The 13,163-nt window shown below is 36.0% G+C and overlaps 2 protein-coding genes across 3 annotated transcripts; both read left to right on the top strand.

Moving 5' to 3' along the window:
• The first annotated feature begins 1,689 nt into the window (after window positions 1–1,689).
• NCS1 (permease, cytosine/purines, uracil, thiamine, allantoin family protein) lies at window positions 1,690–3,680 on the top strand. The gene has a single exon (XM_086247608.1). It carries the CDS (start codon window positions 1,741–1,743, stop codon window positions 3,454–3,456), a length of 1,716 nt encoding a protein of 571 aa, XP_086103734.1. The 5' UTR covers window positions 1,690–1,740; the 3' UTR covers window positions 3,457–3,680.
• A 5,562-nt stretch (window positions 3,681–9,242) lies between these two features.
• LOC147281906 (putative 2-oxoglutarate-dependent dioxygenase SLC1) lies at window positions 9,243–12,174 on the top strand. 2 transcript variants are annotated; one of them, XM_086248401.1, is made up of 5 exons: window positions 9,243–9,478; window positions 9,715–10,022; window positions 10,125–10,372; window positions 10,852–11,215; window positions 11,742–12,174. In XM_086248401.1, exons 2-5 carry the CDS (start codon window positions 9,744–9,746, stop codon window positions 11,985–11,987), a joined length of 1,137 nt encoding a protein of 378 aa, XP_086104527.1. In that variant the 5' UTR covers window positions 9,243–9,478; window positions 9,715–9,743; the 3' UTR covers window positions 11,988–12,174. The 2 variants fall into 2 exon arrangements, with proteins under 2 accessions (XP_086104527.1, XP_086104528.1); XM_086248402.1 differs by having other exon boundaries at window positions 9,472–9,577.
• The last annotated feature ends 989 nt before the right edge of the window (window positions 12,175–13,163 follow it).

Raw genomic sequence — 13,163 nt, 5'->3', positions numbered from 1 at the left:
GACGCTTTCCAAGTCATACCCTAGAGTTTCTGAAGTCGTTCCTTAGAACATCTCAAGTTGTTACTTGAGAATTTCAGTTCTTAACTCGAGGTATTTTAAATGTTTATACTCTTGATGCATTTCATATTGCACTTAGTGATGTCCCAAGTCATGTTATGACGCGTCCAAAGTCATACCTTAGGGCATCTCAAGTCATTCCTTAGGGCATCTCAATTCGTTCCTTAAGGCATCCAAAGTTATTTCTTGAGAATTTCAGTTCGTAGCTTATGACATTTTAATTGTTTATACCCTTAATGCATTTTAAATTGTACATAGTACAAGTCATGTTTTTACTCCTCTCAAGTCATATCCTAAAGCTTCTCAGTTCGTGCTATAAGGCATCTCAAGTCGTTCGTTAGGGCAACCTAAGTCGTTCCTTGAGAATTTCAGTTCGTATCTCTAAGCATTTTAATGGTTTATACCCTTGATGCATTTCAAATTGTATTTAGCGACATCTCAAGTCATGTTTTGACACTTCTAAAGTCATATCCTAGAGTTTCTTATGTCGTACCTTAGAGAATTTCAAGTCGTTTCTTAAGGCATCCAAAGTCGTTTCTTGACAATTTCACTTTTGTAGGTCAAGGCATTTTAATTGTTTATACCTTTAATGCATTCCAAATTATACTTAGTCACATCTCAAGTCATGTTTTGACACTTTCAAAGTTATACTTTAGAGTTTCTCAAGTCGTTCCTTAAGGCATCCGAAGTCGTTCCTTAAGGCATACGAAGTCGTTCATTGATAATTTCATATCGTAGCTCGAGGCATTTTAAATGTTTATATCATTGATGCATTTCAAATTGTTCCTAGTGACATCTCAAGTCATAGGATGACGCTTCCACGTCATGCCCTAGAGTGGTCCAAGTCGTGCTTTAGGGTATCTTAAGTCGTTCCTTGAGAATTTCAGTTCGTAGCTATAAGTATTTTAATTGTTTATACCATTGATGCACTCGAAATTATATCAAGTAACATCACAAGTCATATCTTGTCGCTTTCAAAGTCATTCCTTAGAGTTTGTCAAGTCATAACCATCTTTGGCGACCGGACACCACCGTCGGCCATCTCTGACGACCCGACATGTATGTCATGGCCGGAGTTGGTCGTCAGAGTTGGTCGGCGGTGGTCGCCGGATATAAGGGAGAGAGAGAATGAGGTGATGAGATTTCAAATATCTAATTGAACATATTATTTGAAATTCATGATTTGACCTTTTTAAATTTATCCTAAATTTGGACTAAACATCCAAATCACTTCTTTAAATTAAATCCAAACAAATGTATTGATTTCCAAATTCAAATCCACCCCATGAAATAACTTCATCCAAACTGGCCCTAACTTATAATAAAGAAGGAGGTTGATGTAAATTTGGAAAATATTGATAATGTTATTATAATCTCCCTAAACATCAAAGAAATTAAGTTGTGTAATTTACTATGAAAATTTTCAAATGTTTGATTAAGAAGATAGAAATATAGAATATATTAGCGCAGTAGACACTTGATTGGTCATTTTTTAGCATTTAGGTCGTGATCCAAGATAGAAAAGTCATACCATATGCTCGACCTTGTGGGACTTGACTTTTAGCAATCTTTTTTAATCACACAAAATAAGCCAATATAAGAGGCTATTGGCCAATGGCCACCACTCATCATCTATCTCAAGCAGATACCAGATTCCACGCTCATCTGGAATCCCAGAGAATCATGGTGTTCAAATGTCTCAGCTCCAATCTCCATCTTCATCCCCACACCACCTTCCCCTTTGCAATAACAGTTAATCCAAGACCTGCTTACTTTGCAACCACTCCTTTATTGTCAACTCCCATAGCTACCAAATTCAACACCACTCATGGCAAATCTCACCATCATCTTTCCCTTAGAAGCCCCATTGTCACCACCATGGCATCAACCCAATACACTTCTGGCGCCGAATTCAATGAATTCGAGCCCGATCCCACGCTTACCAACGACGATCTCAAGCCCACAACGCCGGCCCAACGAACTTTTTCCCGGTGGGAATTGGCCAGTCTTTGGGTTGGACTTGTTGTGGGGGTACCAACTTACTACCTGGCTGGTAGTCTTGTTGATCTTGGCATGGCTTGGTGGCAAGGAATTGCCACAGTTGTAGCTGCCAACATAATACTACTAGTCCCTCTAGTCCTTACTGGCCATCCAGGCACACGCTATGGCATCTCATTCCCAGTTTTGGCTCGCTCCTCATTTGGTATTCATGGTGCTCATATTCCCACTCTTCTTAGAGCCTTGGTTGGTTGTGGTTGGTATGGAATTGAGACTTGGATTGGTGGGGAGGCAATTTTTCTTCTATTACCAAATTCCATCAAACAGTCCACTCTGTCCCAATTCCTACCTTGGCTAGGCACATCCCCACTCGAGTTTGCTTGTTTCATTGTCTTTTGGGTTGCCCAATTGGCCATTGTTTGGAAAGGTATGGATGGAATCAGAGAGCTTGAGAAGTACTCAGCTCCAATCCTCATTGTACTCACCTCCTGCCTTCTTACTTGGGCATATGTCAAAGCTGGTGGCTTTAGCCACATGCTTTCCTTGTCCTCCAGGCTCACCTCCAAACAATTTTGGTCCCTCTTTTTCCCTTCTCTCACTGCAAACATAAGCTTTTGGGCCACTCTTGCTCTTAACATACCAGATTTCACCAGATATGCCAAGAGCCAAACTGATCAAATTATCGGTCAAGCCGGGCTTCCAATCTTCATGGGGGCATTCACATTTGTTGGCCTTGCAGTAACCTGCTCGACCGAAGTCATTTTTGGGCGTGTCATTTCCAATCCAATCCAACTTCTTGGCCAAATTGGAGGAGTCCCAACAATAATCCTAGCCATTTTTGGTGTTAGCCTTGCCACACTTACAACCAACATTGCAGCCAATGTTGTGGCCCCTGCAAATGCTCTTGTCAATCTTAGTCCTTCAAAGTTCACCTTCAGAAGTGGAGCCATTCTCACAGCCTTGCTTGGAATTGCATTTCAACCCTGGAGGCTTCTTAGATCAAGTGAGAGCTTTGTTTACACATGGCTAGTTGGATACTCTGCTCTGTTGGGTCCAATTGGAGGCATAATTCTTACAGATTACTATCTTATCCACCACACAAACTTGAGCATTAAAGACTTGTACTCCCTAAGTCCTTATGGGGATTACTACTATTCAAGAGGCTACAATTTGGCAGCAATGGCAGCTCTAGTCGTTGGGATTTTGCCGGTGGTTCCGGGTTTCTTGCAAAAAATTGGGGTTCTTTCTTCAGTATCAGACATATATGTGATCATTTACAACAATGCCTGGTTTGTCAGTTTTTTCTCTGCAGGTTTTCTCTATTGGCTTCTGTCACATTTGACAGCAAAACAGAAGCACTCTCTACCTACACAAGACCCCCTCCTGCCTCCTGCAAACTAGCTAGGGTCTTTCACTTTCCATCTTCATTCAACACAAATAAATTTGCATACAGTTTGTAAAGAAGAATTTTGTTTTTTGAATTCTTTGGTTGACTTCAAAATCTGAAATTTCTTTATATTGAATGGAATCTGAATTCAAAGTTGTCATCCTGTCATTGCAATTGTGTAATATCACAGCAGCCAAAGCGATTTACTTGTAATAAAATTACATGATACTTCAAATAATAGTTTCAACATATTGCATGTACAAGTCTTCAATCATTGTGAATGATGCAAATTATTGGTATGGTGACTTTTTAATTATCCAAAAAATATGGGACTAGCATGTGTATGTTACAGTTACAGCGGGTGTGCTGCTAATTAAATATATACATATATATGGGGATCTGTTTCATTATTAATTTCCGGGGTTTCTGTTTCTGGGTCATGTGACAGTGAATAATGGCATTAAGCAAAATGAACATGCAAATGACAAAATCACATCCCATGGAAGCAAAGAAAGCCTTCCATCCTTCAGGTGATGCTAGGGATTTTAAGACTCTAGTCCTAATTAATTCCCAATATCAAATAAAAATTGCATCACACAAAAATAAAAAAGATAGTAAATCACCCTAAACTAGGATACATCCAAGGAAAATGATAAAAAGTTTTTTTCTCTCTCTCTCCTTTTCTTCTGTTCATTTTGGATCAGTAACCAAGTTTGGATTAAATTGAGAAACTCTTAATTAACTGTAGCACTAATTCAAACATAATTAATTTGCACATACATCTAGCGTTGATTCACGTGAGATTCACCACATAAGAGTAAATGTTACCTCTGTTTTATTAGAATATGACACAATGCACTTAAAGGATGCTTGAAAGAATGGTTGTTTTCCTCTGTTAGGTTGACTCACACTCTAGTTTTGATGAGATTGCCTCTTCTTCCATTGAGGAGAATCACCCTAATTTTAGTCTCATCAAGATTTGTCCGTTGATCCTAATTGATGTGGCAATTGATAAACCACCCTCCTTGCCCAGCACGTTCGTTCAGTCCCAATGCACGAAGGAGTCTCATACTAATTCTATATCTAGCAAGGAGTCCAAGCCGTGCAAGTCCCCTGCTGCTGTTCTTGTATTGATCTTTATCTTATGTAAATTAGGATATTTATCACTTGTGTATTAGATAGGTTTCTGATGTATTTGAGTTTGCTGTGAACACGTACTGTACTGTGGAGAGAAATCTCACATTGAAAATGTGAGAGCCATGGATGCCTAGATTTTTTCATGGTATCAGTATCAGAGCAGGATATCTACGTGATGCGCTTAACGGCCACACGTGCTCCTATATCACCCAATTAAATTATCCACGTGTTAGACTTAAATGACGCCATACGTGCGGGGGCGTGTTGAGATAAATCCTACATTGAAAATGTGAGGGCCTTTTTAGTGGCTTATAAAGATTTGGGCTATGTACTCCTCTCATTGCCAATTGATTTTAGGATGAATGCCTAAATTTCTTTAAACACTTGTACTATGAACACTATATATACATGAATGAATCATACTCTCATATATCTCTAAGAATTCCCAAACCTTATTTTGTTCAGCAATTGTTTATTTATTCATTTATGAGTGCATACTAGACCTCATTTATTTAGAAACTAACATGTCATTTGTCACATGTAATCAAAAGTTAAGATAATAGTTAATATCTCTGGTATTATTGTAAAGGAATTTGATATTTGTAGGTTGCAGAGTATGTGTTTCGGGAACAGATCACACTAGTACCTGTTGATAATTTTGCTGCAGTTGGGTTTAATGTGGGTTTGGGCTGCACGGTATTGGATATATTTACCCCTCTTCTTTGTGATCCAGCGCAGGGTTTCTAGGTCCAAAATTGGTTACCTTAGACTTGTTTTTGGTGTTTGGGCTTCAGCCCACCAATATACACAAAAGAAAAAGAAAATTGATTTGGGTGATGGAAGAAAATAAAGCAGTGCGTGAGTGAGCTAGGTGGGCGTGGACTATATACACGATAGGGCATAAAATATAAAGGCATTATATGGTAGAGAGTAACAGAGAGGCATAGAATATTGAGGAGCTGACGTGGATCCAAGCCATGCAACGAATGAGGAGTAAAGGACAAAAAGAGACTTGAACTTAACTCGCTGGGGTGATGTTGTGGGGGGATGGAGCACAAAACCACTAGTAGGCCGCGAACCAGCCAGCTTGGCCTCACCCCTAACCACACACAAGGGTCGTCGATTTTTAATTTGCATGGGATTGACTTGACTTGGAGAGAGAGAGAGAGAGAGAGAGAGAGAGAGAGAGAGAGAGAGAGAGAGAGAGAGAGAGAGAGAGAGAGAGAGAGAGAGAGAGAGAGAGAGAGAGAGAGAGTCCTACCGTCCTAGGTCACACATGCTTCACAGTGATAATTTATGGACATGAAGGGGCATTGACTATTGAGGGAGTTGGATAGGGAACAAAGACCCTAAGTTTGGACCATTAATTGAGCACAACTTAAATAAATAGTAGTATCTTATTTTCCAGAAAAATTATTATATATTAGTAAAGTTATTTATACCATCTAAATTAAATGTCTATTTTGAGTACCATTTCTCTAATAGAAGTGGCTACACATAATTATATATGGAGCCTTAACGATTGCAGACATATTTTCATTACGCTTTAGACAAATATAAGTTTTATATACCAAATAAACTAAGAGAATTAAAGAGAAAAAAATTCAAAACGAACAAAACTAAAAAAAACGAACTGAAACTAAACTAAATAAGCTAAACGACCTAGAGATTATAAATGTTACCTTGTTGTTACATTTTAACAATAAATGCAATAGAGGTTAAGTAGGATACTTGTCATGCATCTACACTAATTTATTCTTTTTCAATATATATATATATATATATAAAGTTAGCCAGCTAGGTTATATTAATTCTAATCTTAAAACATAAACCTGATTTGTGTCAGGGTTCACCTAATCTTACAACTAATAAATCCAACAAAGAAATGGTTTTATGCTAATTACAAAGAAAGCACTACCAATATCTGCCTCCTAGCTATGGCCAGCCGGGTATATAAGATGGAATAAGTTAGTTGGGTTGGGTTTATATAGTAGTACTACAAGTACCCTATAGCTAGGGAAACTTCAGAATATAATAATTAAGCATGCATATATACATGCACACGCACGTTTAGAAAACATTATCATAATAAAAAACTGGTTACAACCATTTAATTAAGTACAAAAACTTTGAGCTTAACAGCTGTATGCCTGTATATGCATGGATAAGCTTGTTACTAAAGAGTGTCATTATGACGTGATTTTCTAGTTTTTTATTGTTAATTATCTTTTTGTGGGTTCTTGGAGCAAGTTGTTTAGCATTATATGCTTGCATTGTGGGGGAGATCGAAGATTAATTGGTGCCCTGAGTAGGCCAATAATATGCCAACATTGCATCTCTAGCTTTTTTTTGGCCATTAACATTGCATCTCTAGCTTAATTATTGATTACTTAATTGGTATATAAAGCTTGTAAGTACCATTTGCTCCGAGCCTGCCACATGGCACCCCTGCAATAGCATAGTGTTCTCACATGACTTGCATCATGATTTAGATAGATTATGGACGTCACAATTCACAAAGCAAATATGATGGATCAATGACTCAGCGAGTTAACCCACCAAAATGTTAACTGTTAACATGATCGATATATTATGACTGGCTGCTAGGTCTCCATGCAAGGCTATATTTTATTGATTTGATCAAGATATATAGTCTATGTTTGTGTAGGGGCAAGAATTCAGAGAGATCATTGGGGTTGAGTTTTCTTTTAATCCATTTTCTAAGGGCCTATATAGCCTATATACTACTAATGTGTCCTGGATTTTATTTTATTTTATTCTATTTTGTGTTTGTGAAGAGTATTTGTTTAACAAAAGTAACTTATTACATTTTGAAATATATAAAAATACAAAAAAAGTGATCATAAACATGAAAAATATATGCGAATCATTAGTTTGCAAAATTTTAATAGGTGTTTTGTAATTCAATGACTCACTCTTGCATGCTTATATATATATATGTTTACAATATTTCTCATACGATACCTCACACTTCTCATTCACACTTATCATGGTTATAAGTTATAACTTATAAGAAAATTTTTGTATATATAAAATTTAAAAAGAATATCCTCTTTTAAAGGATTCCCTTGTGGAACCAACCTAGCTACAATGTGGTATACATCAAATGATAACGGTCCATTTTATATCTCTTCTGCTCTGATAACAATATACAATTTTATTTTAGCTTTATAGTAATTTTGTTTGCGTAATCAACGAATAAAGGGGTAGCTTATTATATATGTATCAAAAAGAAGAGAAAATAAATACATTGGGCTGGTCGGAAATAAATATATATTATATAGTCACAATCTCAAAGTCATTCATGCATGAAACAGATAGTGCTAGACAATAATAAGAACTTTTATGTGGACTACTCAACGAAAATAGTGACAGAAATAAAGAGAGAAAAAAAAAAAGAGAGAAAAAGAAGTTGAGAAAAGCTTGCAAGTTGCAAAAATCCTTTGTAAGTGATTTACAGCCAGTGCTTGTAAAGAAATCGTCGTCTTCCCTTTGGATTCTTCGAAAAATGGCTTCCCATATATTCACCTGCTTTCTTGCTCTTATCACTATCGACAACCATATCTATCCTTAAGTAATTTGTAATCTGTAAATATAATTTAATATATATATATATGTTAGAATATAAATAAAGCAGAAATGTACTGTACGTATAAATCTGCATTTTGATGTCATATCCAATTATTGCAAAGAAGAATTTACATATTCCCCTGTAATATCACATCGTCCTCACTTTCTCTTATTAGCTCTCTCTCTTTTCTCACTCTCTTTTTCTCTTATCTTTTGTCTTTATCTTTCTTCAAGAGATATCATATCACTACAACATGGGTATAGGTAAATTTTTTCCATTATCTCATATATAAATTTGTAATCATTATGGATAATAATTATATATGCAATAATTACCCTAAAAGAAAACACTATTAAATAGGAATTCGATTGTAATGATGTAACAATAATTACCCTACATGTGCAATAAACACATATCGCATATGTAATGATGTTACATTGGTCATATTTATCAGCCACATCTCTAGCTAATAGAGTTAACAATTAATGCTACTCTATCTATGTAGTGGTTAGTGAGGTCAATTGACCCGATTGGTTAATTTTCCCATTAATTCTCATAGCTCTAATTCATTTCTCTCATTAATCCATTAAGTATATATAAAAGGGAGCACACAAGAACTTTTCCTGCAAATACATGCAGCTCATGGAGATTGTGTACGTTCACATTTATATTTTAGTTAGGTAGTCAAAAATGGCTTGTCAAGTGAAAACTATATATGTACATTTGAGTTTGACTATGATTATGGCATATATCAAAGAGAAATTCTTAAGCCCCCAAGAAAAAGTAGATAAAGAAATTATAAAACTAGTTCATCCTAAAATAAATAAAAAAACAAATAAATTGAAATAAAATTAATAAAAATACCATTATGACCAAGATGGAAAGGGGCCCTCCTAGCTAGGTACTTAATTTGAATGAGCTGCATGCCAAAAGTCAGCCATGGTATCCTACCATTTTAGAGAGAGAGATGAAGAGTGGGGAAGGCTCTAGGAAAGAGGACAAAGCTACTAGGCACTACTATATTAAATTTTTTGCATAGTCAGCTGACTGAATTCATTTTTGTCAACGGTTTTCAATTCCTTGTCCATATGAATGAAAGGAACCAGGCCTCCTCCGGATTCAAAAAAACCGAAACCGGTTTCTCTAAAACTTGCTACTGTTCAGTCCTTGATTTTTTCCTATATATATGTAGCTCCAAAGCGTCCTCACTATCCCCCAACTTGATCATATATAATTTCTTTCTTCTTTATTCCCACTCCTCTCCTTGTTTATTATCATTCTATTTTGGGATAAAAGTTAGCTTTAAGGTAGTTATATTATCCCTCTCTTGCTTCCTTATACAAAAACATGAAAAATTCATGCACACACAACAACGCTTCTCTCTTACTGTTTTTCTTTCAGATCAGGTGACTTTTATGATCGTATACACTCATGATATGCAAGAATTTATTTGCGCATGCACCCACAATAATATATATGTTATATATATATATATGCAACACTTTGGGCTTAATTTTCCTTAATCATTTGTGCCTAATTGCAGCTTCTCCAGCTTTGCTTGTGGATTATTCCATGTCTCCAGCAATGGCAGTATTGCGTACAACTGATAGTGGGGATAGTCAGTACCAGAATGGAGTGAAGCGCTTGTATGAGAGTGGAATAAGTAGAGTTCCAAACAAGTACATATTGCCCATTTTGGAGCGACCCAATACAAGACCAAACCAGGAACCAAATGTTCCCAACCATAATCTCAAGCTTCCCATCATTGACTTCAAGGAATTGCAGGGTCCAAACAGGCTCCATGTCCTCAAGTCCCTGGCCAATGGTTGTGAACAATATGGCTTCTTTCAGGTAATGGGTCTTATTAATCACTTTGAGTTTGAGAGTGAGTTCAACATTAATTGTGGGGTCATTAATTAATTTAATTTATGGGTCAATATATAATTAATGCAGCTGGTGAACCATGGGATTCCAAGTGATGTTATAAGCAGTATGGTGGACGTGAGCACAAAGTTCTTTGAGCTCCCATTCGAGGAGAGAGCCAAGTACATGTCCTCGGATATGCATGCCCCTGTCCGGTATGGGACTAGCTTTAACCAGAACAAGGATAAGGTCTTTTGTTGGAGGGACTTCTTGAAGCTAACCTGCCATCCCCTAGAGGATGCACTCCCTCACTGGCCTTCTTCACCAGTCGACATGAGGTTCGATCTCAGCCTCGAACAAATTCTTTTTTGTTACAAAGTGAAATTCATTTATACCACTTGAGTTAACTTTCAAAATTTATTTACTAAAATTCTTAAAAAACCAAGACTCATTTATAGAAATATCTTATATAGACATAAGTCTCACTTGTATAGATAAATTCCACGTGAATTACATAGAGATGTACGTGGTGAATTATGACAGATCGAAATAGTTTTTTAATTCAACCCTTCTCTATGATCTTTATGTTTGGGTATGTGTGCCTAAAATATTGTTTAGATAATATTATAAAGCCCTAGAATTAGGGGCTGTCTGTGACTCGTGAGGCCACTAGCTCTTTTCCCTCTACTTGAACAACTAGTTTAATTACTTCTTAATTAGCCAATAATTTAAAATTTTTACAATGATAAATTTGAATAATTTGCTACATGTTTCTGATTAACTGAGACTAAATAATTGGTTGTTGCACACCATGTAGGAAATTGGCGGCTACCTACGCAAAAGAAACGAAACACTTATTCCTAATGCTAATGGATGCCATTTTGGAGAGCTTACGAGTTGTGGGACCCACCAAGAACAACCCGACAAGAGAAGAAGAAGAAGATGATGAGATGTTGTTAAAAGAATTCGAAGATGGGAGCCAGCTAATGGTTGCCAATTGCTACCCGCCATGCCCCCAACCCGATCTAACCCTAGGGATGCCTCCCCACTCTGACTATGGATTCCTCACACTCCTCCTCCAAGATGAAGTTGAGGGACTTCAAGTTCAATCCCAAGACAAATGGGTCACCGTTCAACCAATCCCCAACTCTTTTGTGGTCAACGTTGGTGATCACCTTGAGGTAGTGAGTTTATTAATTAATTAGCTCAATGTTTGCCCAATTAATTAAACTTTTACCTTATTGATGACTTTGTTAATCACATCTCTTTCCATTATGAGAATAATGTCATATAAATCATATTTGTTGACCAAATCTCATCTTAAAAAAAAAAAAAAAATTGAGAAGAATCGTTATACTACGTCATTATGCTAACATAGTAAGTCTAATCACTCATGGAAATCAAATGTCAATATTATGGCCTAGTATGCATGACTTTCTCACTCAAAATTTTGTCCTCTTAATTAATTAATATGCAAAACACATTTATACAAGTGGGTTTCGTCTTTATTAAAAATGTAATCAATAATGTGATCGGTATACATAAATGCGCGCATGTGGTTCAATAATTTTATACCTCTTATAAAAGTAGAGCTCGCATGAAACGTCCATATGTGCAAATGAGTCAAAAAAAAATATATATATATAATATGTATAGTATTACTCGAAATCTAATGACCATATCCTTTTTGACTTGTTGTTATTATAGATATTTAGCAACGGAAGATACAAGAGTGTTCTACACAGAGTCCTTGTGAATTCCACAAAAGTTCGAATTTCAGTGGCCTCTTTGCATAGCCTTCCTTACATGCGCTCGGTTGGGCCGTCGCCAAAACTCATCGATGAATCAAATCCAAGGCGTTACAAGGAAACCGACTTTGCCAGCTTTCTAGAGTATATTTCGTCTCGTGAACCCAAGAGGAAGAATTTTCTTGAGTCCAGGAAATTGACTTAATTCAAAGCATGTATACATGCATGCATTAAGGGACCAACAACTGCACGTTGAGTTTTTTGTTTTCTGTTTCAATTATGTAGCAATCATTGGTTGGGGTTTTTTTTTTCTTTTCTTTTTTTGATGGGGGGAAAGGGTGATAATCAAACCCAAATCACCACCCCAACGCCTAGCTTATAAATTTTATTGAAGGAGATATATATATATATATATGTGGAATTAAAGTAATCAAAGTTTGGAAGTAAATTTTAATTACGGGATTTCACAAATTTGGCAAATTAATGTTCTTTAGTTGGTTTGTCAACAACGTAGTAGAACGTACGTTGAGGATATATGTTGCATATTATGGCTAAGTTAATCATAATTATGTTGACTATAATAACCATATAATAATTATGTAAATGAATATATGTAATTTATTGGTTCACATGGACATTGCAAATTATTTTTCTCATGAAGTTACAAACTTACACTAATTAACAATTTAAGAGTTCTTAATAAGAGACTTGTAACTTCAATTAATGGTAAGAAGCATTTAGCTCCCACACTTAAAGATAGTGTTCCACTCTCATCCTCCATATTTCTAGACCTTAGACTCTCCATGCGAAAAATAAAGGCCATATAAGACTGATCTCACTTCTAAATAAACTAAACTGATCAGTTACTCAGTTAGGCATGTTTTGGTATTTTCCTGCATAATGAAATTAAGATAAGATTTAAAATCCAAATTTAGAAATTGTAAATTACTTTTAAAAATTTCCCAACCCTAGATGAAATGGAAAGATAAAATTTCAAACCCAAATTTAGATTTCAAATTTGCCAAAATATGAAATTTAATGATTTTAGAGATGAAAAGAGAAAGATTTCCTCTACCTTTGGTCTCCAAGATGTATCTACAGTGATTGCATCAGATGGGGAGGTGAAGTGAGCTGCAATGAGAGTGAAGAACCGAACTGTGTGGAACTCAAGAACTGAAGTGAAGTGAATTAGGGATTCCATCGAATGCAATTTTCTTATTGCTCTCATGAACAGTTAAATGAAAATACTGTTCATTTGATTACCAAAAATAAAATAAAATACTATTCAGTTAGCATTTAGGACCTAAAATTTAGAAAAAGTCTTTCTATTGGTTATAATTAAAGACTGTAATTAGAAGACAGTCATTAATTGTAAGGGGTT

Source organism: Dryas octopetala, chromosome 6 (genome assembly GCF_963921425.1).
Source record: "Dryas octopetala chromosome 6, drDryOcto1.1, whole genome shotgun sequence".
Lineage (NCBI taxonomy): Eukaryota > Viridiplantae > Streptophyta > Magnoliopsida > Rosales > Rosaceae > Dryas > Dryas octopetala.
This window is presented reverse-complemented; position numbering and strand designations above follow the sequence as displayed.